The sequence below is a fragment of the Ascidia mentula genome, chromosome 3 (assembly GCF_947561715.1).
Source record: "Ascidia mentula chromosome 3, kaAscMent1.1, whole genome shotgun sequence".
NCBI lineage: Eukaryota > Metazoa > Chordata > Ascidiacea > Phlebobranchia > Ascidiidae > Ascidia > Ascidia mentula.
The window spans coordinates 20,852,010-20,876,930 of NC_138568.1; the positions used below are offsets into that span (position 1 = coordinate 20,852,010).

Here is a 24,921-nt window from a genome sequence, read left to right on the forward strand (position 1 = left end):
AAACGCTTGCTGCGGATACTTTTTAATGAAGTAAGATTCTGTTGTGATTTGTCAACTTTATGACATGTGTGAGAACTGTGTTTATTTATGTTCATGTACAACACAATGATCAAGAAAGCGATTATCATTGATTGTCGGAAAGGTATGTGGTTTTGGAAATACATTTGAATGGCTTAGGAATAAAAACATAGTCTCCTATAATTACAATTTGTAGGTAAATTACAAACAGTTTGTGGCCTCTCCAAAACTTATCAACTTTTGACCAATGCCTGAACTTTGTCATTTATAACACACCAGAGCCCCATTACAATCCAATCTCTACTACAATTCCCACTTTGTACATTCAGTTAATTTATAATATAATGATATAGTCATAGGCCTTAACCGCTGCCCCCCCCTCTTTTTTGCCCTTTCTAACAGTGGAGGCAGAAACTCCTCAAACCCCGGCTTGAACCATCTTCATGAATGGTGTTGGCATTTTGTAATTTTTCTTTTCGTTGTTACACATGCATGATTACGGTGTTATTTGGACATTTTCGAAAAGTGCGCCGGTTTGATTTTCTATTTTCACCCATTAGTGCACAAGTACAAGGGCGGAAACCTCAAAATTTACTAGTTATACAAAGGTGTCAAGACACATACGCCTTTTGCAAACAATTTGCTGCGTTGGTTGAAAGCATTGAGTCTTACGTCGCTCTTCGAAATGGTCTTGACAGGTGTAAAAAAAATGTTTTTTGGTTGTAGGTAAAAAAAATCGTTGATAGAATTTTGTGAAACCCTTTTCTCACATATTTGGAAAAAAAACTCAAAACTCGCAATGCGACTCTATTTAATTTGTAAGTTACTTAAGAACGTACGAATTTTGTTACAAATGCAACGGTCTCAGATAGCAATAGTACATGTTTTTGTAAAACATACGAATGTTCCTATAATTTCTGCCACCATTTTGTGATTTAATAATATTCGCTATGTTAGCATGCGGTTTGATAACTTCCCACGGGCGGAACGGAGCTGAACAAACGTGGAAATGTATTGGGTACTAAGCTAACATCGAGAACTTTAGCGATGCCTTGCATTATAGACCAGGCCGGAACCTCGGCCTTTGCAAGATGCAAGCCCGGATAGTGAAGGGCCTTTGTGCGGCAAGAAACCCGCCGGGGCCACGATGTTTACACAGGTGTTCAGTTGCGTATTGACCCAATGACGAAGTGCGTTGGTAAGCAGAAGTCGCCTAGGGCTTGGGAAACGAACAGGAAGGTGGGCTAATGTCTGAATGCTAAGAGGTTGGTCTATGAATGGGTGACCTTATATTAGTAGGTAATAAAGACGGTAAGGTTGTGGATGGCAAGATTGTCATTTAAACTTTAGGGCTACAACGGGTTAATTATTAAGCGACTTTTAATTAGCAGCGGTTGATTTACATTTAACAGTTACAGCTTGAAGGGTTCTTCACTGTTATCTAAAGTTTAAAATATTTTTTTTTTAAATTGGTTTGAGGGTTTAAAGAAGGCATAGTTACTGTTATCTGACAAGCAACATATGGACAGGCCATGAGCTAAACGAATTTGCATCAACACTGCAAAAGTAAATACAAGAATAACACACTAACAAAATAACCTAAGTTACATCTGATTAAAAATGCAGATCAAGAAGCCCCTCTTGCATTCAAGTAAAATAAACAACCGCCGGATTACGAAGAAAAATTAACAGATCTAATGGCATACACACAATTCCTAAATTTTGAAACGGCATGATATAAATCCACAATTTTCCTGTAAAACAAATGCACAATTTACAATCATGCACTGATTCCAACCACTCATGAATATCAACAATTGCAGAATCGGTCATTATGCAATTAAACTACAATCTATATTCGAACTCTGCTATTAAAAGCTATGTAGGGACGTATACATTGCTTACTGGCAACAACCACATCACAAAAAGTTGGACACGGTAGATTTGTAGCGTGGCCAGTACGTCAAAGCACGGGTGAAATTGAGCAGCGTTGTGCGTGAAGAGCTACAGGGGACTTAGATTGCGGAATTCAGCAACGGGTGAAGGGCGACCCGTTTGATTAATGTATTCCAGTGCCGGTTGATTTGGATTTCAGGCAATTTTTCGTCGCACGGTCTTGCGACTGCTATAAACTCTATGGAGGTATGCTGGTCGAACAGCAGTGGCCCGTTTCGGGTTAGAGTAGCAGGTAAACGGTATATGGCAGTTGGACGTATACGATTTCAGAATCCGACATGCAGAGTAGGCCTAACAGTTGAAAAAGTTTTTAAACCAGATCACAGTTTTTTGTTTGCATATCGCTACACTTGAATACGATCTCGCTTGATGGTGGTGAATGAAAAGCATTTGTTGCAGAAAAACATGACAGTGAGAGTTTTCGGCATTTGTATAATGGAGGCCTAAACATGTAAGCTGAAACCCGGAAAAGAACGATAAACATGACATGTTTCTGCAACACATGTTGTTTTTATTTGAAGTTGTTTTGTGACAGACGTTTGTGTTGAAACTTTTTCATTGGCTTCCTGCTGATATACTAAGTCGACCCCTTAGGTAGAAATGTGAGCCAAGCAAGCACAAGTAGAGCCGCCTTACAAGGTATAACTAATAATATCATTGGAACATCAAGCTATTGCATTGCTTTCCGTTCAGTTACTTGACATTTTCCTCGATGATATGAAATGTCATTTATCTAAAAGGGTTAATTTTAGCTCAAGGGCGTATCAGAAGGTAGAGTATCCGGTACGTGATGGCCATAAAAAAGATTCCAGAGGACGTAAAACTGTTGTTGCGTAAGTTCACGCACCGACGTCGGCACAAATCGTATCATACCTCAGTCATTGTGAGAAGATTAAAAGAGCATATCGCCTCAACGGGGCGGATTTGGTCTGTTTAAGCCCCAAGAAAGCAGCCCGGCGCTTGTGTAAATAAATAGGGCAGGGTCGCTTGGATGACATGTCTTCGATGTTCGTCGTTGCGGCGATAGCAGGACGACGACAGGGCAATATATACGTGGTGGTTTATTTGTTTGTTGGCAACAACCCATGGTTTTTGAACTGATTTCAACCATGGGGAATCTGAACAAGGGTCAGGTTAAATGCTATGGTTTGATTCTGAAGGAGATCTTTTTGTTTTGTTTTTCGGTAATGGGTGACGCTTTCGATTTTAGCTTTTTTAGCCTGAGAATTTGCAGTGAAAGTTGTTAGCCACTCTCGACTGTTATAATGGATGTATAAAAGATATTCTCATTCCGTATGTGGTCTGAAATTAGTACTGCCAGCAGAGCACTTAATGTGTTTATTGTGGTGAAGTAATTGCCCATCTGTCCAAATTATAATTTTTATAGCATCACTGTAACTGACATGTAGAACTACTCTAAAACTGTAAACAAATGAAATATCAAGGTAACTTTGCAGTTAAGGAGTTGTGATGATCTGGTATTGAGAAACAAATTCAATATAATATCGTCATCACTACAACTTTAACATAGTTTTTGTGGGACAAGGATATATATTGGCGCTTTAAAAACGTGTTTTTGTCATTTGCCAACTTACAGATTTTAGGTCAACATCAACAAGTTAGGAAATGTAGTTGAGAATTAGTTTTTACGGCGTGACCGAATTCATTTGCAACTTTGGCCAAAGATGAGCACGAAAATGTACAAAATGAAGTTGCAAGAACAAAACTGTGGCATCTCCCTTCCACACCAAAGGTAATTAAGTCTAACCATCACATAATCTGCTACTCATGTATTTTTTTTTCTTCTGCCCATCTGATCAATTTTTTAGACGTTGTGTTTCTCAACAAACAAAAACTAAACAAATATCCTGACATATTTGCATTCGAAGCTAATTGGTGATTGGCCACTAAAAAGACATTTTCGCTGTTAACGAGCAAATTAACGGATCTTCCTCGTGTGTTTTGTCGTGACACAAAACACAGAACCACGTTCCGAATAATTACCTCAACACAATGGTTATTACAATCTATTTGTTGAACGGCTGTTCACGCCATGATTTCCAGCAGCGACCAAACCTGCACGACATTAAATCAGGACAGTCCATTGGTATTTATACAAGACAAGATAATTTGTGGGCATTTCGGTTATGCAGATTTACATTGCACGTGTCTAAGGTCTCAAATGGAAAAAAAATATTCGCCTATAGATTGAAAAAAATATGAAAACTTAAACGCGGAAAAGTTTAAATGTTCGCCTTTATTTGAACGTAGAGGTTTTCAACAAACTAAATTATATTTTTTTGAAGCGGTAAATTTTTACTTTGCACACCTACTTTATACTTCACAGTTTGGCTTGAATTTATGCTTAAGGTAAGTGTAAGAAAAACAGATGTTAAATACTTTGTTTAAAAGAGTGTAGAGGCGGCTAACAGGCGCTACCAAGTAAGCAATGTGGATTAAGCGAAAAAGCTTAAGCTACATAAGATGCTTCTTACCGATATTCAACTCATTTCGACCTTAATATATTATTTGATGTTTTTAGCGAAGACAAGATGAAGGAAAAGTCAAAAACGGCGGCAAGGAGTCGACGGGAGAAAGAAAATTCGGAATTCTCTGAGCTCGCGAAGTTGCTGCCGTTGCCACCAGCCATAGCTGCTCAACTCGACAAAGCTTCAGTGATTAGACTCACTGCCAGTTATCTGAAGATGCGCCACATCCTTCCCAAAGGTAAGCGGTAGAAAAACTACATGAGGGAGGTTTTGATGAAAATTAAAACTGATACAACGTGACTTGGTCCCTGAGGTTAGGATTGGTCTCAGTGGTAACATTGGCTGATAATTTTCCATCGTTCGCTGTCAATTTCACTATGTTTGCATGTAGTGAAGATTATTTTTGTTAAAATCTGTGATGACAGTCTTCGCAATCCAACATTGTTTGTTGTTAAGAAAACCCCAATGTAGCGAGGTTTTTTTATTATAACGTTAGAAAGTCGACGGGTGTCGAATCAGATTAAACATGGCGGCATTTTGGAAAGTAAACCTTTCTAAACTGTTTTTAAAATGTTTGGCAAGGGTTTCATCCATTCGACATGTTGTTCCAAAATTGTATTTTGTGTGTTTTGTCACCTGGTGGAGGGAAAATACCTCGCGACATCCTATGTTATGAAAGGTATTTTTTTCAAGAATCATTCGAGACGCTGGAACCTGGGCAGGCTTTATATTTGTATGCGATGTTTGCCCAAACTGATAGATAATATGCGCAAAAGAGCCATAATAGTCAATGAGAGCTGCAGACAGGTGTACCTAGTTTGGTTTGACCGAAACGATTGACCGAAAGGTACCACAAAGTTGAAATCTGTGTGCCTGCTAGTCTACCAGCTAGCATGTGGCACGGTCACCAGCTGCACTGATGAGACCTTACAGTGTGTACACCCGTCTGCAGCTTTCAGTGATAGATAATACCTTCAAACAAACCTGTATAAGTATACTTTTTGCAGCGTTTGTAGCATAAACGACGTAATTCAAAATCCTTGCTAAAACATTCTAACAACCAACGCGCGCGCGACAGCGACGAGTGATTGTTTAATAAAGTACAAACCGAAGACACTCGTCACGCACGTTTGCAAACTGCCATCGTTTCTCACAAGTTCGATATTATATTTACACGATATAAATCGATTACAGGGGAAAGCCGTGAATCACCACGGGATTAAGAAATAATTCGTCAACCTCACCGGGGGTTGGCATGTCAGGGGAAGGGGACGTTTATAACAGAATGATTAAGGAGATTCCAAGGAATTTCTGACAATGCTTGAATGAAATTTCCGTTATAAAATCTATTACCAGTTGATTTCGGACCCAACAAATTGAAACTTTCAGTCGCAACTAATATAAAAACATAATTTGTTATAGGGTGAAGTGCAGATTCTCAAAACAATCGCAAAACCACAGCTAGAACTACTATACAACTCATGCGCATCAAGTTGCCAATTACAAATCTATCATCAGCACGCGGCGACTAAATTTCAAGACTCTAAACTCCCAAAAGAGCATAGTAATATCCACCAAAATCGTGACAGACCTCTTGCTAAATTCCCACCTGGTTTCGCAACCCGAGAATAATTGTTCGGTAGGAGACAAATTCCAAAAAACCGACGCCTGTTGTAGAACGATGATTAATCCCACGTTTTTTGGCGCCGTGAAACCGCAAAGTTTTACTGCTCCTGACATTGGACAAGTGCATCAGACTCTTGGGGTTTCCAGCCAAATTGGCCTTGACGTGAAGTGTGGAGCTGTGAGGGGACATCTCGCCCTTGCGCAAATAACACATGAGCCGATAAGAATCTTTTGCGGCGTTCGTTCGATTTCCAGCGGAGTTCTGCTCTTGCATGGGAACTGAGGCAAGGATACCTCAGCTTGAGATTGTATCACAGACTTACGAAATAACAAAGGAGGCCGCCTGTCAGTTTGCCCATATAGTATTGGCGCCGTATAACATGTGCTACGAGACAGGAAATCCAGTAAGTGTAACCCAACATTGCAACTACTGAAGTGTCACCCAAATTAAAAGCGTTTCGTATTGCACTGCAGTGCAAGGTAACCACAATTGTACTCGATAACCTGAAAAAAATTTACATGCACCTGAGTTTGTCGTAAATGTTTGCCAAATTATTGAAGTACATTTGCCTGCAAAATCCAACCAATTGCACCCAAAAACCAACAAAAATAGTGTTTTGCCTTACCATTGAGCCTATAGTATGAAACTTTGACATGTCAATTATTGTGAACTTTTGCCTTAGTTTTAAGCTCAAGTCTTTGTAATCAAGATGAAGCTAGAAATTAGAGGAGAATAGCCCATGTTGTGGTTCAAAAATACAAGTTATTGTAAAGCATTTTTTTGCACAACGAATAGACGACAATTGCAACTTTTCGCCGCACATAAAAACACTTTTTTAGTCAAAAAGCACATCTTGACCAAAGGCGGCACATGAAAGCCCTAACTTGAGTGGTGGCCGTTCTTGGAAACGAAGCGTGAGCAGACATTTACACAACGGTGTCCATTTTCCCTTTTATCGCCCGCTGGCCCTCTCGGGTGCAATATCAATCGGCCAGGTTTTAGCTCTCGAATTGCCGCGCAGGTGGCACCTTTGACCTGGTCCAGGTTGGGTAAAAAGCGCTACAAAACCTGTGTCTGTCGTTAGCGGATAAACATTTAATATTGGTGGCAAACAAAACTAGTCTGGGGTCGAATGCTAATGGTCAGTGGAAAGACTTTTCTACTGCCTCTCTTGCGAGGTTGAATTTGGGAGTAATAGCAGTTCGCTGCAGGTGAATAACAATGCTAAGTTAAGCAATTCCTACCAAAATGTCTGTTACCGGTGAATGTAATTACGGCATCTTGACAAATGTTTGTTAGTGAAAGAGTTTGTTGCTTTGGGAACAAATGTCCGTGTAAACAAGGTTTAATAAATTGTTTATGAGCGTCATCGCGAAACGCCATCGTTACAATTGTCTTATGAATGTAGTTTGCGTGGCTGTGTAACGACGCACATTTTGATATGCCATATACCTGTACAGGTTCAATCAGTATGGGGAATCACCTTTTCAGACAAGGTAACAATGACAACAAGAAACAATTACAGTCAACCGAAATGATGGCACAAAGACTTCATTGTCAAAGAGACCATAAATTAGCCAGAACTTTGTCGCTTTAAATATTGCTGCCCCACATACGGGTGTGGCGACCTCATATAACGCAAAGTAATTAATCAGAGGGCAGGCTAATGTAAGGGAACGACCGTGAATTACTGCAAAAAATCGCCCATATCCGTACCAGGCCTTCTGTGGGAGCAACAGGTGCAAATCTACCTTAACCAAAGAGGGCGGAGCGTGCAAATATTAATAAGCCGGCACTTAGGTGTGCAAATAACATGGTCGGTACCAACGGTAATTCCTTTGTACACAGAAATCAGTCGTCGGAGAAATTCTTCCAAATTGCGCGGTTTTGTACAAATCTTAAGAAAAAAACGACCTAGATTTTTGTGTTTTTATTATCATGTACTCTTTCAACAGTACAGGTTGGTATTTTTGGTGCTCCCTGCTAATACACCCACTATATTCTTTTTTTATCATTATTTGTCGGTTAATGATGATCACTGAATACTTTACATGGACAAACAGGTTTTTAAAGCAATCAATATTTTTCCGTAGAAGATTTCAGTATTCTTCAAACTGACACCTGTTGATGATTATCGTTTATTGTAATAAATAGTAATTGCCACAAAGATTAATCGATCAACTTGATTTAGGGCAATCCAACTAGAATGCTTTCACTATATAGAATTCGTGTGGAATCTACGGCAGTACAAACGAAAAGTAAACAAGGAATTAAGACAAAAACCAGACCGGAGAGAAGTCTCCCGCAGTGGGAGCCAAAAGCTTCTATCGCGCGCGCCCTATTAGTCATTGTGATGTCACAATGCACCGCGTACACCTGTTCAAACCCACGCGAAACGCCGGCGTGCCCTTTGTTACGTCATAAGCGCCATTTTGTATTTTTGGTCTTGTGCGAATTTGGTGCATACTTATTTGTTTCCAGCTGTGGTTTGGACTTCTTAGCTTCGTATACGATTGCAATAATTCCCTTACTTACTTTTAGAGTCCTTTGTTTATCGCCTGATAAGAAAATGATTACAAATTACAAGCAAAATTGTTTAAACTTAAAAGTTGAAAATGTCAAATTTCAGTGGTGTATTGAACATCTCCGGTTTTGACGTTTTGTGAAACTGGAAATAAAATTTCCCACTTCGGAAATTTCGGATTGTCGTCACTTCCGCTGATTCGTTTTTACTCAAGAAAAAACGGATTGGGTTTTGGTGCAAATTCTCAAATCTCAGACAAATTATCTCGACATTTAGTTTATCTAAAGTTGAACAAAGTGGTGTGACGTGTATAAGTCATGGATGGAGCAACAATTTAATTGTCGAAATCATATTTGTTGATTAAATCAGATCAATATTTTATGCCAGAAAAAAAAACACGATTCCCGTGAGTCAACTACGTCACGATATGACGTTGTGACGTAGTTTTAATCCCTCCACAGCTGACTTCGGACACGATAAATGCGGTATATCCACGTATTGAAGGCCTGGAAAGTCGTGAATCACCCACGTTAAAGCGTCAATCTCCAAAAAGCACACGCCGGTTGTGATTTCATCACAATATGCCTTTGTGACGTTGCCAACTGCTTAGAAACGCAAAACAAGGTCCAAAAAGATTGAATTTTGTTTGCTCCATAAACCCACAAATTGAATATGGAGAAATATAAATAAAATTACTTAAGTTCCGTCGGGTGCAGATATGAAAATAAGTAGTTATGATCAGTTAGCTGCTGACAGTGCACATTGTTTCGACCTATCGGGTCTCATCAGTGCAGTTGGTGACAGGGGTGGTCATGTCGGCTAACTATCCAGGATTATTTCACTTCATGACGATTTTCCAGTCGACATCGATCCGGTGGAAGTTTTTCTAACGTAACCTTGCTTTAAATTTGTACTTAATTTATTCGACCTTCAGCATTCCCAGGTTCATAAAATAAGTGTACATTGCGATGGTTTGTGTTTATTGAAAGGTTTGCGCATTTATTCTACTGTTGTCCCAAAAACACCGAGTCCTATGGCTGCAAAATGTTTAGTTGTTAAAACCGTGGCGCAAACACTACCAGCACGTTTCATTGGGAGACTGTTAGACCCAAGCACCTTTTATCAAAATGCAATATTCATGCGACCCCCTTTGTGGCAAGTTGGTGAAGGCGAATTTGAAAGGATTACGTTTTGGAGTCAAGTTTACTGTCTTACAATCGCGGATAAATATTGTGTATTTTTTGTTGTTTTTGAAGGGCGCTTTTTAATTTCATAGTTTAATGGTTTGCGATACAAAAACAGTGAAAACCACTGATTTACGTGAATATTATGACCTACTTATTTTTACTTCAAGAATAGTGGAATAGTTTTCTAAAACCGGCCCGTGTCTTCTTGGGTTAAATACAACACAGTATCGATAGTTTGGTCAACCCTTGAAATGTGTTCAAAAACCCGACAATTGTCACAAAGCGCAAGTCAGCCTGTGATGGGAATAAGTGACTTCCCACGGCGATTTGCGCCTTCTGTTATTCCAAGGCCCGCGCTCAGAAGTGTGACAGCACTTGGACCGGGAGTGCGAACCGACACCGGTTGTTGGTACAGCCAACACGCGATGTCGCTGTGAATCACCGCACGTCACAATGGTATCTGTTGCGTCACAATGCCGTGAAAGACTCACGGCGTCCGGCGGCAAATGTTTGCGGTTGAGATGAGGCGTTTGCGCGCGGCTCGCGATGGACGGTGATTCGGTTTGATGTGACGTTACCGCGCGAGAAGCCTATTCACGAGGGGATTAACCGGCATTAGGGCGAGAGGTCCAGGTGCAGGGACCCACTGTTGTAACGTGGACGACATTCGGAGAACGCGGAATTGACTTGTTGTTGGGTTTGCAGGGGATTGTGAAATCCGTTTGATGATTGTGTGGCGGTGAAAGATATTTCAAAGATTTTATACACGAGAAATTGTGATGCGACTAAATTTACCTACAATTTGTTTTTCGGGGCCGACTGATTCGTCCTATAACACAATTTTATTAAAAATCGGCATTTGATTAAAAATGTAGACGAGAAAACTATACAAGTGAGTCCAAAATAAGCGCATTTGTATTTTCTCAGACAACGCTTACAAATTACCACAAAACTTGGCACGTATGTCAACCCTTCAACCCAAACATAAAAACGATACCTCTATCCAAAAACATAGCTCGCAGCAATATCGTTAACAGCACAGATGTGAATAAGAACGCTTTCGGTAAATGAAGTTTTACAGCGCGGGTTCGAATCCCGCCGTGAGACCTTCGCGAATGTATTTTTATAAATGTACGTTTTCGACAGGTGCGGATTTAGCTTTGATGTTATGTTGTACATGTTAGTAAATCTTTGGAAATCCTTCTTCAAGCGTTTATTTTTATTACAGTAGTTTTCAAATCAAAATAATTTTTAAAATAACATTTTTAAAAGTAAAACTCAACAGCAAAAATACAGCGCGACATATTTCTCCCCAGAAACGCAATACCATCACAACTACAACAACTGGGCGACCACGAGGGGTCATTACGTTGGAGGAGGCGGGTTTCGAACCCACGAAAGAAATTTCCTAGCTGCACATTTGCTGCAGAGTTTGGATGGATTTCTGTTTGTGTTGGGAGCGGACGGCAAGATAATGTACATGTCGGAAACTGCCTCCGTTCACCTCGGTCTATCTCAGGTACAACAGCTACGAATAAACATGGGCAGATACATTGCGCAGGTTTGCGACAGAATGTTCACCATTTGTGCATTTCTCTATGCTGGATGACTAGACTGACTGACGTTTTTTAGTTGATACCGTGGTTCCCAAACTGTGCGTCGTTTTAGGTTATTAAGTGTATCGGGTTATAATAATGACCAGGTGTCGAAACACATTTTCCCGTAGTAATGTTTCGACAAAGAGTCACTGTTATGACGCGACACACTTGAAAACTTAAAACGACGCGCCGGGAAAAAGTTGGAAAATACTGGTTATGAACATCCGGCAAAACATATTTAATATACCACATATTGTTTTTCGAGTGCAAAACCTCACCATTCCTCTTGTAACTTCCGCAACCCACCAGTTAATAGAGCCTTAAAGGTAGCATAATGCCAAGCAAAAAACAACCAATTCGTTCAAAAAACTTGCAGCGTCATGTCCCATAAACATCTATTTGTCAACAAATTTAGAACTGATGCACTGCTTTACACAATTGTTGAAACCGACATTTTGTCACGCACCGGTTGCCGAACGAACGCGGCGAAACGTATTTTATGATTCCAGGAAAAGTATTTTATACACTTTCGTCTGTAGGTAGAGTTGACTGGGAACAGCATATACGAATATATTCATCCTGGCGATCACGATGAAATGAAGGCTGTCCTCACTGCTCCACCCCCACCCTCTACCACAGTAAGCATGCGTCCTAGGCCTCTGTGGCGTTAAATGGTAATATGTCCTGTTAAAGTCGGTATCATCCATCCATTCAAAATTTTACTGTGACAGTACAGCAGGAGCAAATTTTTCGGCTCATGTAATTGTTTCTAAATTTCGAAGGTTCTTATAGTTTTTGTATGTTTTAAACGTGATAGCACAGAAATAAACATGTTGTACTTGCTCACATGGGTAGATCGTGTTGTTTCACAAAAGGGAATGTCCATGTGTACTGATATAATATATCAAGTTGTTCACAGACTTATCCGCACTGTTGGGAATACGAAGCGGAGAGATGCTTTTTTACTCGAATGAAATGTGTTCTCGCGAAACGTAACGCGGGTTTAACCAGCGGAGGTTACAAGGTGAGCAAAATAATTTTGTTTCCTAGGTTTTTGGCCAAACTTAATTCCGAATTGCGACGATCTTTGGATCGAGTTGATATTATTGAAAAGGTGCAAATGTAAACTGTTTTCTATTGAGCGGCCCTTCAAAATTAAAACAAACGAGGAATTTATACAGGACCAAATAGATTTCTGCTTGGATGTTAACATTTGTTGTTTAAATAAATTCAATGCAATTTCATTGAGCTAACTTTTTTACAACATCAGTGAAAATATATAAAAAAATAAACATGTTTATTGGGAAGAATTCGCTAAGCCCAAGCTATTTAACACGTGACTTGTGCAGGTTATACACTGTACCGGTTACATCAAAGTGAGGTACGTCTTCTTCGATCAATACGACGGCTCGGGTGCTGGTTGCTATCACAACCTAGGAGTTATGGTTCTCGGCCAATCGTTTCCCGCCACGTCAATTACCGACGTCAAGTTGTGTTCAAACATGTTTATGTTTCGAGCCAGTCTCGACCTCAAACTCATATTCCTCGACCAACAGTGAGTTCATAAAGTTGATTAAAATGGGTCCTAAAATGATTTTTAGTTTTTTAATAAAAGTGTGCCATACGGTATTGCCGCCATTATTTTTCAGATTTTTCGTCAATTTGTAAAGCAGCGTCTTACAAAATATTACTGCTTTTTTTTCTAAGAAATACCTATATTTTTGACTGGTGCCTTTATTCTTATCATATCCTTGCTCCAACTATCACCAATGCTTGTTAATAAAAATGTCAGTAATTTCGGGTCACATTGAAGCGTAAAATCATCATGTTGTTGTTTTTTAGTTCGATGGCAAAACCCTGTTTATACGTATGGCATACAAGTTAGGAAAAAAATAAAACACAAACCAAAGAGAAATACTTGTTTGGACAAAAACTGGCAATGAAAAGGGTGAAACAATTTATTTTGCAGAGTCTCCGAACTACTGGGTTACGAACCGCAAGATTTGCTGGACAAAACCCTCTATCATTACGTCCACACCAGCGACATTTTGCAACTTAGCGAAGCGCATCACAAGCGTAAGTCGTTCTTCGTCGATTTAGAACAACTTTTAGTTGTAGCGCTGACCTGAGGACCATGTTATACAATAAGTATTTTCACCCTTGTTTACATTCGTAAAAAGATAAATTTTCAGTGCTTCCGCAACGTGTGGCATTGCCTTAAAAACGTGCGTGAAATCATCTTTTTGAATAAGAAGTGATGATGTTTAATAAAGCGAAACATGCATTCTAGAAACAGAAGCGTTGACACAACGTTGTTATGGTAATATTTGAAATTGACATAAAAGTTTCACTTGTGTCACGCCAAAGAAGTGTTGCTGGTCAGGTTTTGATTTCAACAAGTTAAAACAATTTCATTGTTTCAAAATCATGAGCTACGAACATCAAAATATCGCCAATTCTTGACGTTAATTTGCAGTGCTGAACAAGGGACAGGTGAAGACCAAGTATTATCGATTCCTCACAAGAAACGGAGGTTGGGTGTGGGTACAGAGTCACGTGACAATCGTGCACAACAGCCGATCCTCCCGACCGCATTGCATCGTCAGCGTGAACTACGTAATAAGGTACGTCACAGGCATATTCGCGCGGAAAGCATTGTTTGGCACAGAGCTTTTCGAACTTCATCGCTCCCGACCATTTTACGATTGTTAGAGATTTTATTGGTGCAGCAATTTTCTTTAAAACGACTGAAAAACTTCCAAAACGCAGGAACATACAAAAATGTAATACGTTTGTTAACCTTTTAATTGGCACTGGCGCAGTGTTCGTGTTAGAGTACGTGTAAGTCTTTGAAATAGTAAAGTGAAACGTGTATTTGTGTAACATTGGTGTTTGCGACTCGCACCCGTTCATAAGTTTGTAAGCATAAAATTCAAAGTTTTTGTGGAAAATTATGTACTTAGCTGACCGGCTAAAACCATAAAGTATTAAGTCACGTGCTTTGTTGCACGTTTCTGATTGGGTTATGTTGCTGTATGGGGGGTTAAATAAACTCCATAAAAACCTGGCCAAATATTAGGTGCCACAAATTGTCATACACAAAAGCATGTAAGATTGAGCTTTGACATGCGGAACTTACATTGTAGTAATGTGGAAGCGAGAGACATGGTGATGGCTTCGGAACAAGTTGAACCGTCCAAAGTGCCACAGTTCCAGAACAAAGGCAGCTACAGCGAACGGAGTCGGAGGAAAAAGGGTAAACCTCCACAGAAGGTCGCTCCGACCAACGAGCAGGAAGGCAACAACAGCAAGACTTACAAGAGCAGATTACGGAATCGCAGAAACAGCGCTGGACCTTCGGCAAATTTGCCGGAACATTCGCCTGACGATGCCGGCGCAAGTTACAAGTGGGAAAAGAGCGATTGTTTCCAATCGCCCGAAGCGAAAAAAGCCCGCTTGTCTGACGACGATTTTTCGTCGCCCAGGCCGCCTACGTCATCAGCCTATGCGCATGCGCAGTACGACGGAGACGCGTGGCGAGTTCACTCAAAGTGGGAAAACCACTCTCGGCAGCGGGAGTACGACAAAGAGCGCGAACACCACGAGCGCCGTCTGGCGGATGGAAATTTTTCCTCGTACCACCACCACGTGCTCTACCATTACCACCATCATGGTTTTGCGCCGGCAGAACGGGCAGCAAGAGAAAAGAACGGAACTCCACTAGATCATATGGGACATTCTTTTTATGGCATACTACCCGGACAACAGCACTTAAGTAAGTTTGATTTTTTTCTATTCCACGCATTATTGTCCCGTATTGATCAGAACAGAACGTTTATTCATATGTTTTTTGGAGTATTTGTCAAAAAAGGAAGCAAAACAATAAAATGCGGCCATGCAGTAAAACTTCAAAGGTACAAAACAAAAGTTTAACATTCATATGTTATTACACAGGTACTTTCAACAACTTTCACGCAATGCAATACCCCCCACCTCAATCAGCCCTCCATGACGTAGCCGAACGCCACCATAAACGTCATCACCACATTGACGTGGGAACAAACCCAGCCATTGGCGCAAGGACGTATGATTACGACGACCCAAGCAAAACAAATGTGGTCAATGGTGCCGCGACGTCATGTCGCTTTGCTAAAGATACCTATGACGTAACAAAGGCGCCGACGCCTGTGACGTATGAGGGCAACCTTTCGTTGAAATACATGGCGGATAATATGACCTTCCCATATCGAACACACCATACTGGAACGCTGTACATGCAACCAACGTGATATCACGCCAACCTCATCAGGGTCAAACCCTCCTCTAACAATCAGTATTTTAGATGCGACGAGACGCAACATTCATGCCAACATCACGACCGACACATAAGGATTGAACACGCTATTACTTACTGTGTCTCTTCTTAATACCAACTTGCATATTTCCACTAATAGCCCGAATACGTTTAATGTTCGTATGGAACTCGTCATTGAAAGTTCTCATGAAAGAAAACTTGCGGATCTCATCGCTCTACGCTCAGTATCTATTTTTGATTCTTAATAAAACTTATTTCTTGATTTTTGTGGCCCACATGTTTTCATGATAACAGAGTGGGAAGTCAATATATATATATTCAAACGTTAAAAAATACCACTCTAACAACTGTGTCATAAAAAATATGCAGAAGTATGTTTGCAGAAGACTTTAAGGACCTATATGGGTATGAAATTGGAGAAATCCTGTTTTCAAGGCTCTCAGCTGTAATGCATCTAGCGACTGTTCCACTTGTTTCCCAATAACCCTTAATGGGTCTTGTGACTTACATAGGGACCTAAAATTGTACAAAGTTGAAAAAAAAAAGTTTGCTTCTGGATGAGACTGTAAAGAGCAAGGACTTGTTGGCCCCCCTGGAAGATCATGTGACCAACAGGGGGGTATAACCAGCCCTGGGGTAAGGGCTTTGACACTTTTTCAGCAACTAATTGTGATGCCATTGCATAGAGAAGAGTTGGAACTTACAAAAAAATGCAAATGAGTGGGTAGTTGAACAATTCATTTTTCTGCAAAATCCAGTTCCATTTTTTGTTGCTCTTTTAACCAAAATACTGAGTAACAAGGGGGGCAAATGGCCCTAGGGGGGTGGCTAAACCATTTTTTCGGAGACTAATTTTGATTAAAATTTGTAGATATGAGATGGATCTTTCATAAAATCAGCCTGATTTTTTTGCTCCATTTTCAACATAAATTTCAGCAGCACCCACCAGCAAGTAGCTACCTAATTGAAATAGCCCAAAACCCAACTAAAACTGCCCAAACACCCTAAAATTCGCCATGACAAGAGCACGCACATGTGCGCTCATTCAACCGTAAATTTAACTTAAATGCATCACTGCTTTGCTTGGTGATGCATGAATTTCCATTGTGACACAGGTCTACACGGTGGACATTTCTCAGCACCAATACTAATTTTCATAAAAATACCAATATGCGTCCCAAAAGTACTGTTTTGAAACGGCAATTCGTGCAATGGAAGCCAACTACATACGACACTCGCTACCGCGAAAACAGCAGATTTATTCTCAACAAGATATATCCGATCAGATAGCAGAAAAAAATATGGCGACATTGCACAAACACATGTAGGGTTAGCGAGCTTTCTCAAGAAACATATTAGGATAAAATCTCAGTCCTTCATCAGAATCGTCTCTGCACAGTTTCCCCGCGCGCTCTGCTAGAAGCAATCTTTCCTTGGCAAGCAGAACCGACACACTTACTATGTTCGCAAGTTCCTGTGCACTAAGACTCTTGCTGTCTGAAACCTGAAGAAGGAAAATACTATTTTGAGACGACAGCTTGGTCATATTGACTTTTTTTGTACAGTAATATCATGCACGAATTTTAAAATAAGGGAGTTTCTATTTTGGGCTTTTAAATTTGCATTGAGGAATAATTCCAGCTGCACACCCACACCCCACCACATATAACATTTTAGTTAGTTTGCAATATTTATCAGCTACAAAAGTTTAAAATTTAGGAAGATTGGTGGGCACTACCATTCCTATGTATCTAAGTTATATTATAAAGTTTGTACACTTTACCAGTTCATAAGTTTGGGCGACAACTTTTTCATCGCTGTGTGAATCAAGTTGTAAAACAAGGACACCAGATTCAAACTCCCGCAGCCTCATGTGGAGTTTCAGGTTGTCCAGCATGTGACAAGCATTCAAAAGATCATCTGGTGATAAGAGCTGCACAGAAATTCACCACAATTGCACTTTATGTCACTTGTATCAGTACAACTAAATTGATATTAACACAGTGGTTATGATTTGTTCGCTATTATTTTAAAGGCATCATCTGCATGAAACAAGTTGCTCTATTCATACCAATTATTACCAACTGTTAACATTATTAAAGATTTGCAAGTTATGTATGTTAAAGTGGTGTTTAGGTGATTCTTAACCTTTTTGTTTCTAAAATTTGCCGCATTTCATTTCCCTAAATGTCGTGACTGCACTCCATTTAGAGAAAGCTTTTTGGAGGTGACGTCAATAATTATGAACAACAATTATCACATGAAATATAAGGACAAGACATAGAAATACAGTTCGATGATGGCTAGTGTTAGAATGAAATGGATATGAAGAAAGTTTTCATTCACCCCAGGAAAAACTGCCAGTTACCCGATTAAAAAACAATGCTCAATTGTGCTCCTGAATGAAAGTTTACCGTTACAATAAAGTACCATCGCATTGATAATGGTATAAAGCAAAACTTTTCTCAAAAAAAGCAGGTGAGTAGGAGCGGCCCGGAGTAAAATAAACCAACACTAGAACTACCACAAGTTACCTCCATTCCTCTGGCTCTGTTAATTCGACAGTAAGCATCTGATAACAACATAATTCCAGCATTTTCTTCCAGAGTTTTTTTCAGCAATGAAGAAATTTCATGTGCCAACTGCATGTGGTAGTGTGTCCCACTACCATGCGTTTCCTTGGTAACTGGATTTGGGATACCCAAGCTCAATAAATAGGATTTAAATTTGACGGTCTAAAAACATTTATTAAATTGTTATTAGTCTAAGTAAACACAAACAAGGCTTAATTTTATCATAATTTTTATAATTTTTTTTTTAAATATTAGACTCAAACTTCATTAACATTTAATGATACTTCACTTACTGATTTTTATCAGACAAAATACCAACAAATAATTTGTTCTTTTTTGTCCTCCTGAATTTGTCTTTCCTTTTAGCACAGCAAGTTTGATAAATACCTTTAACTATAACTAGTTCCTCTAACACTAAAATCAGCAATATTGCCACTGAGACAAACTGAGCATCCTGTTCTGAACAATAAACTTGCACAACAAACTAATTTAAATTCTTACAACATAAGTTTTATTCTCCGCACACAAATTAGGTTCAAGTACATTTATTTTCACTCTTACCAGCTGTAAAACCAACACAGTTCTGGTCTACATTAGAACGATTTCTGCATTTTCAATCCATGTTGCAAAACAACCTCAATTAACAGTCACTGTCATTACTTTTGGTTAGACATGCTCACACAACTTACAACTAACTTTACAGCTTTTTTCATGTATAATGCTACACCAACTAAAGTAATTTTCTGTCGCAGATAAATACACAATGCCCAACCAAGGGCTGGATCCCTCTACAGCTATTAAGCAAGTCCTATAATGTTGTAGCTACATATGTATTATTAGCTGGTGTCTTACACCTTGTCTGATCACCACAGTCATTTAAAAAACTTTCCTTATTCCTTATAACTTCCTGCGACGGAAAATCAGAGCTTACATTGGATATTTCAGAACTGACAAGAATCTAATATATACTTTGCAGACAAAGCAATAAATGAAATGCAAAAATTAAAAATTTGCCCAAAATTTTAAACCCCGTACTTCATCATCTGTGATGTCTCCTTTCTTGTCTTTTATCTTGTTGGCGATATTTGAAGACAACGACACCATTTCCTTTGCTTTTTCCATTAGCTTGGTTAAATCTTGAAATGCCTATGGTGTAAAATAAAATGTTTTGTATGCACATCCAGTTAAATTTGTGTGAAAAACTGTCAGATAAACATATTGTTGATAAATACTTTTAGGCTGCCATTAACTTCAAAATTATAAACACAAAAAAACATCAGTTATGAATGACTGGGCAACATAGACCAATACATACATTGTAGAGCAGCATCACATGACACCTGAATTATTATGGCTGGATATATGAAAATATACTTAATTGCATCTATACCAGTGTGAGACCTGGTTGGTGGCTACAAAGGGGTGCAATTAGAAAAAAAAGGTTCCCCACCAGTGATGTAGAGTATTGTAAATGTTAGATAATATAGATGAGTAAAATGACATACAACTGATATATTTTTGTCTGTTGCTTTTCTGTTTTCTTCTATTTTCCTCTCAATGCCCACAATGCCCGAGGCTCGGATTGGTCCACCCTGTAAAAACTCCTCAAGATTAGATCATAATAACTATATAGTAGTTCCGAATAAACTGTATCTACCCTCACATAACAGGAAGTTACAAAAGTTTTAGTCATAATGAATTGAAAAAATTGTTCACACAGACATGTGTAAGCTGATGAACAGAAGAAGTAAATTAAAGACCAACTTACAAAGGAACAATGTCACAAACTAACATAACAATCAACACAGCTGATAACACATAAAAACAAGCAGACTTCCTATGGCTTGCATTTGGAGATCCAGGTAAGGTTTTAGATTGAGAGCAAGACAAATGGGCAATGCAATACTATAATCATAATTGCACATTAATCATAACTTACATGCGATGATGCAGGTTTACTAGCAGAGCTCATAACACCATGGGGTGATGTTGTTTCCCACTCTTTTTTCTGCATTTAACAGAAGTAAGCTGGTAAACAAGGGCTGTAGGGCATGTGACAAACTATGTAAGTTAGTTAAAGATACCTGCATGGCATCCTGAAGTTTTGTTTGGAATTCTGACTCTCCTCCATTCTTAAATGAAAATCTGATGAAATTGAATCTACTCCGTGACACTGGACCCGGTGGTTGATTCGGTCTAGAAGCTTGAAGATGAACTAACAGTTTTGGGCTGTAAACATGAAATATAATCGTTGACATCTACTACAAAATATTTAAATGCGTAGTCATGAATTTCGTTTCACTCAAAATGTGTTAATGCTGTATCAAGAAACAAACAAAACCAATGTCAACATATTATTGTTGTTTGATATTTTTGTTATGTCAAAAAACAGTATAAACTTAACTGGTAAATTTTGCGAGAAAATTAAATGTTGTTTTGTCTAAATAACTACCTCGATTGGAAAATTTACAATTTGTTGGAAGGATTTATTTTTTCTATTGGTAAATGTGTGGACTAGGTATTTTTTAAATATGATAAGTTTATTATTTTAGCACAGATGTAAAATCAATTTTTTCTCATCCAGCCTCCTCTACCTTCTCCCTATTCCACCAGATTGTTTTTCAGTGTAAACCATCAAGGGCAAAGAAAGTGCAATGCATATCTGGAAGTTGGCAGAATCTCTCCAAACAAGTTGGTGAGTGGTCAGCATCAAAGTACCATCATCATAGCTTGTCTGTCAAACAAAACATTGGAAAATGACTGACACATCACAGAAACATCATATACTTCAGCCAGATTGGAAAGTTTGGTACTTGTGCCAAGGAATTTTTTTTTCGATGATCGGACGATCGCAGCTCTTTTCATATGTTAATGCTTCAGCTAATTTTTATCGCACAGACACCAGATTGGAAAGTTTGTTGTTTGCATGGAGGATTTTGTTTTGGTGATCGTTAATTGAGCGGACGATCGCAATGATTTTTCGTATGATATGCGTTAGCTAATTAAAATTGCGATCTTTTTCAATCTGGCACGGAATTCAGTAATTTTTTTCATTTTGTTCATCTGGTTCTTTAGCAAATAAAACAGAATACAAAGTGTGATTAATAAAACTTTAATTAGAAGTTGATAATACTGTTACAGTTAATAGCTCACTGACAAGTGGCAACCATGTATTCATTTTAGGGTTGGATGGCAATTTTTTTTGCAAAATGTAGCATAAATGTACTTCAATTTTATTACCTTGTCGTCACCATCGTAAATGCGAACAGCACCTTGCTTTAAAATTTGCCTTTCTCCATAAAGCGATTCACCAGTGGACCAAGAAAACCTGTCCATTTCAATTTAAATATAAAAACATGAAAAACTTTGTGGACCAAGTTTCGCACAAATCGCGCGATCATGGGATTTAGAATGTAATCCCATAAGCGCAGGTTTTTGTCAAGATTATGTATAATCACTGAACTAATTCTTTCTTCGTCCCCCACAATTGTAACTGTTACCTGTTTCGAAGCAAACATCTACTTTTGTTTATCCCTGGCATATAGTTAAAAATGCTTTAATTCATCCAAAACTTACTGTGGAACAATATTAGCTATTTTGGTGGCTGGACAAAAAGAGCAGCCATAAAGATGAAAATCAATCATAAGACCAATGTGATTAGTAAATAAAAACTGGATCAAAAAACCAAAGGCCCCTGGCAGGCTGTCGATCGCACACCGTATCAATAATAATGTATTAAAATCCCAACACAGCGATCTTTAGACAGCTCAGATCGATTTATTGAGAGAAAGTTTCTCCTGATGATGCCGTTTTAGGCGAAATATATTTTTCTCTCAATAAATCGATCTGAGCTGTCTAAAGATCGCTGTGTTGGGATTTTAATACATTATCAATCATAAGACAATCTTTTTATCTGCCATTGCAACATTTTTTTGCTAGGGGACGATCGCCCAATTCCCCAACACAGGGTCTACCTCTAAAGCTATTCATTCGAAAGCTATGGATCAGTTATAAAAATATGGAAACGCTGAAAAGCGACTTCGTCAGCTCAACAAAGCCGGTCACCAATCTTGCCGTCGTGTCATTATGGAAATTCGTTTGTCAAAAAATCTCAAAGTGAAACTCACAAATATCATCTCGGTGACAACTTTGGAGTTAAGGCTTTGGCATTGTGTGGATATGTGTTTTTGGAAGGTGTTGTGGAGTGTAATACGTCAATCATCGCGTCGTATGTTTTCTGTAGGATTGCAGGCTTTAACAAAAATTTTAGCATATTATTTTCATTTCATATGACTTGTAGCTTAGAATGCGACAAATTATTTTCCTGAACTAACAATCTTCTGTGTTTGTGCCTGAGCATTTCTCGAACCTTTCTGTAAAAATAAGCCAGGGAAAAGTTTTGTCGTAATTGTTTGTTTTATTGCTTTATATACCAATGAACCACTTGGATTTATTATTCTGAAGGCCAATACACAAACTAAAGGTTTCACACTAAAATGAAAAGTTTAATTTGTATACAACATAACAGGACTCTTGCAAACATTTCAAGGCAAGATTGCAGTATAATTTCATTGTGTTTACATATTTCAGATGCAAAGTTTTATCTTGACCTCTAATATCATATTCATCGCCCTTCATTACGGCATGAGAGGACCGCTACAATCTAACGAAAATTCGATGTAGTCTCTTCTCATAAGGCTCCAAGTGGCTGTAGATCCACTGCAAGTGTCGTAATACCACCATCCACCGTCCACTACATCAGCACAGTTCGACATAGATCTACAAACAAGCGTTACCGTTACATATTGAACCTGTCATAGTAGCCATAAATGTGTCATGTATTATTATCGCTTTTAATTCTTTTCACCAATAATCATAATTCCTACAGATGTACTGGACCATAAAAGCGTCAGGTGATATCAGAATTTTGACATTTGTTATTTTTCAAAATGCTAACAATAATGCAGTAAAAACAATAAATGTACAACAATACGGTTTACGAGGAAAGTTTGCATTATTACTCACGAATCGTTGTCATCGTCGTAGGTGGAAAATTTTACTGGAAGATTTCTTCTTCGTAAAGCGAAAAATTCCCGAGCGGTTCTTCGTCCTGTGTGAGTGCGAGTTGAAAAGGTCATCTCATAGTCTGTATATTCACTGCCAATTGCGAAATCACTGAAGAAATGTACATTTGATCACATCCAATTGGTTGGATTAATGAACTGTTTTACTCAAAAGTACTAATGATACAATTACTGTAGATCTGTTTGATTTGGTTCTGTATGAAATATGTTTTAATTCGGTAGATAGGTTTGAAAATTTTTCGATGAAATTTCAATGCCTAATGTCCCAATGTATTTCGCGTTTCATTAAGTTTCAGACGTGGTAGTTATAATTCACCAAATTGTGTACATTTCGAGGTCTTAGGGGCATTTAGCACTCTTGTTATGGAGTGCCAATATAACAACTATAGATCGCAAGTGTGCTGTGTTACATATCGGATAAGTAGCAGAGAGTTACAGCCTTGCTACTGTTGGTTTATTTCTTGGTTTCCACAAAAATTCTGATCATAAATAAATTCCGAAAAAACACACGTAGGACAAAATATTTTCCACGTTGTAATTACATCGCAGACCTCAACACGTCGTATACTTACGTATATGTTACGGCTGTGCTTACGCAGTTATCGTAGCATATAGTGAGAGTGCACGATTGATAATAGGATGTCACTTCGTATAAATACTCCAATCCTGTAAGAATATAAAAAGATACAATATGGTGTAATAGAACATTAACATGTTGTAACTATAACCGATTTGGAGACAAGTTGTATTATTGATGTGGGCCCATTTCCTGGCCTTTTTTCTACATGACAGTTTTATCCTAATTTCTGCATCTTTATAGTATATGATATGTTACATGTTTGTGAATCGCATTAAAAATTGGTGTTTTGGAACTTACCAACAAAAAACTCGTATCTAGGATCGCCGAATCCAACTCTGTAAGCCGCCCAGTCACGATCAAAGCTGATGGTTCCGTTCCGTTTAAAAATAACCTGCAATGAAAGAAGTATGTATTGGATGGATTCTCCCGCAACAACGTTGAACGAAATATTTTTAAATCAATATACTCATAAAATAAATTCGTGATAATTTAAAATAATAACGGATGGAAGAATACATATTAGTCTACAGACCAATCGAAAATTTTGTGAAAAAATCCCGCAATGTCGAGAAACCTTGAGGGGAATTGCGCACAACGCATTCGTAAGTTCAAAACGTCAAACGCAAGTTTCTACGCTCCAAAACCTTTCATAGCGGCTTTTGTTCCATTTTTTTTATTAGGATTCCAAAAGAACTTGATTCAGTGCCACACAACCTGTACATCTAACTAAAATTAAAAAAAATAAAACCCGTAAAACAAGCTTTTTTGCTTAAAATGGAGCAAATAATAACTGAGGAGATTGGGTTAAAGTACGTATCCGTAGGTCAATGGTTACCTCGCTTGTGTGATCGTCTTCAACAAGCAGCTCGTAATAATTGCAGTTGTTGGATGTACAACAGTAAAAGCAAAGGAAGTCCTGGGTACAAGGTAAGTAGATGTGTAAAGTGTTACTGTACTAAATTGTAATTGT

The 24,921-nt window shown here is 38.6% G+C and overlaps 2 protein-coding genes across 2 annotated transcripts; one reads left to right on the top strand and one right to left on the bottom strand.

The window, feature by feature from the left end:
* Positions 1–3,577: 3,577 nt before the first annotated feature.
* On the top strand, positions 3,578–15,976 carry LOC145894407 (single-minded homolog 2-like). The gene is made up of 10 exons (XM_082982986.1): positions 3,578–3,727; positions 4,517–4,701; positions 11,118–11,320; positions 11,939–12,037; positions 12,319–12,423; positions 12,749–12,954; positions 13,369–13,475; positions 13,876–14,023; positions 14,546–15,174; positions 15,354–15,976. The coding sequence occupies exons 1-10, from the start codon at positions 3,660–3,662 to the stop codon at positions 15,686–15,688; spliced, it is 2,085 nt and encodes a 694-aa protein (XP_082839112.1). The 5' UTR covers positions 3,578–3,659; the 3' UTR covers positions 15,689–15,976.
* A 983-nt stretch (positions 15,977–16,959) lies between these two features.
* Positions 16,960–21,674, bottom strand: LOC145894334 (vacuolar protein-sorting-associated protein 36-like). Its single transcript, XM_082982887.1, has 9 exons — positions 21,528–21,674; positions 20,882–21,021; positions 20,372–20,516; positions 20,227–20,295; positions 19,793–19,879; positions 19,323–19,433; positions 18,249–18,449; positions 17,498–17,647; positions 16,960–17,218 (listed from the first exon to the last, which is right to left on the bottom strand). The coding sequence occupies exons 1-9, from the start codon at positions 21,621–21,623 to the stop codon at positions 17,045–17,047; spliced, it is 1,173 nt and encodes a 390-aa protein (XP_082839013.1). The 5' UTR covers positions 21,624–21,674; the 3' UTR covers positions 16,960–17,044.
* Positions 21,675–24,921: the final 3,247 nt, after the last annotated feature.

Excerpts from the sequence above, each read along its gene's own strand:
- LOC145894407 (XM_082982986.1), top strand. The coding sequence starts at position 3,660 with ATGAGCACGAAAATGTACAAAATGAAGTTGCAAGAACAAAACTGTGGC. Across the intron at positions 13,476-13,875 it reads TAGCGAAGCGCATCACAAGC|TGCTGAACAAGGGACAGGTG; the intron begins GTAAGTCGTTCT and ends GTTAATTTGCAG. Across the intron at positions 14,024-14,545 it reads AGCGTGAACTACGTAATAAG|TAATGTGGAAGCGAGAGACA; the intron begins GTACGTCACAGG and ends CTTACATTGTAG.
- LOC145894334 (XM_082982887.1), bottom strand. The coding sequence starts at position 21,623 with ATGGACAGGTTTTCTTGGTCCACTGGTGAATCGCTTTATGGAGAAAGG. Across the intron at positions 20,296-20,371 it reads AACTTCAGGATGCCATGCAG|AAAAAAGAGTGGGAAACAAC; the intron begins GTATCTTTAACT and ends TGTTAAATGCAG. Across the intron at positions 19,880-20,226 it reads GTAAACCTGCATCATCGCAT|GGTGGACCAATCCGAGCCTC; the intron begins GTAAGTTATGAT and ends GAGTTTTTACAG.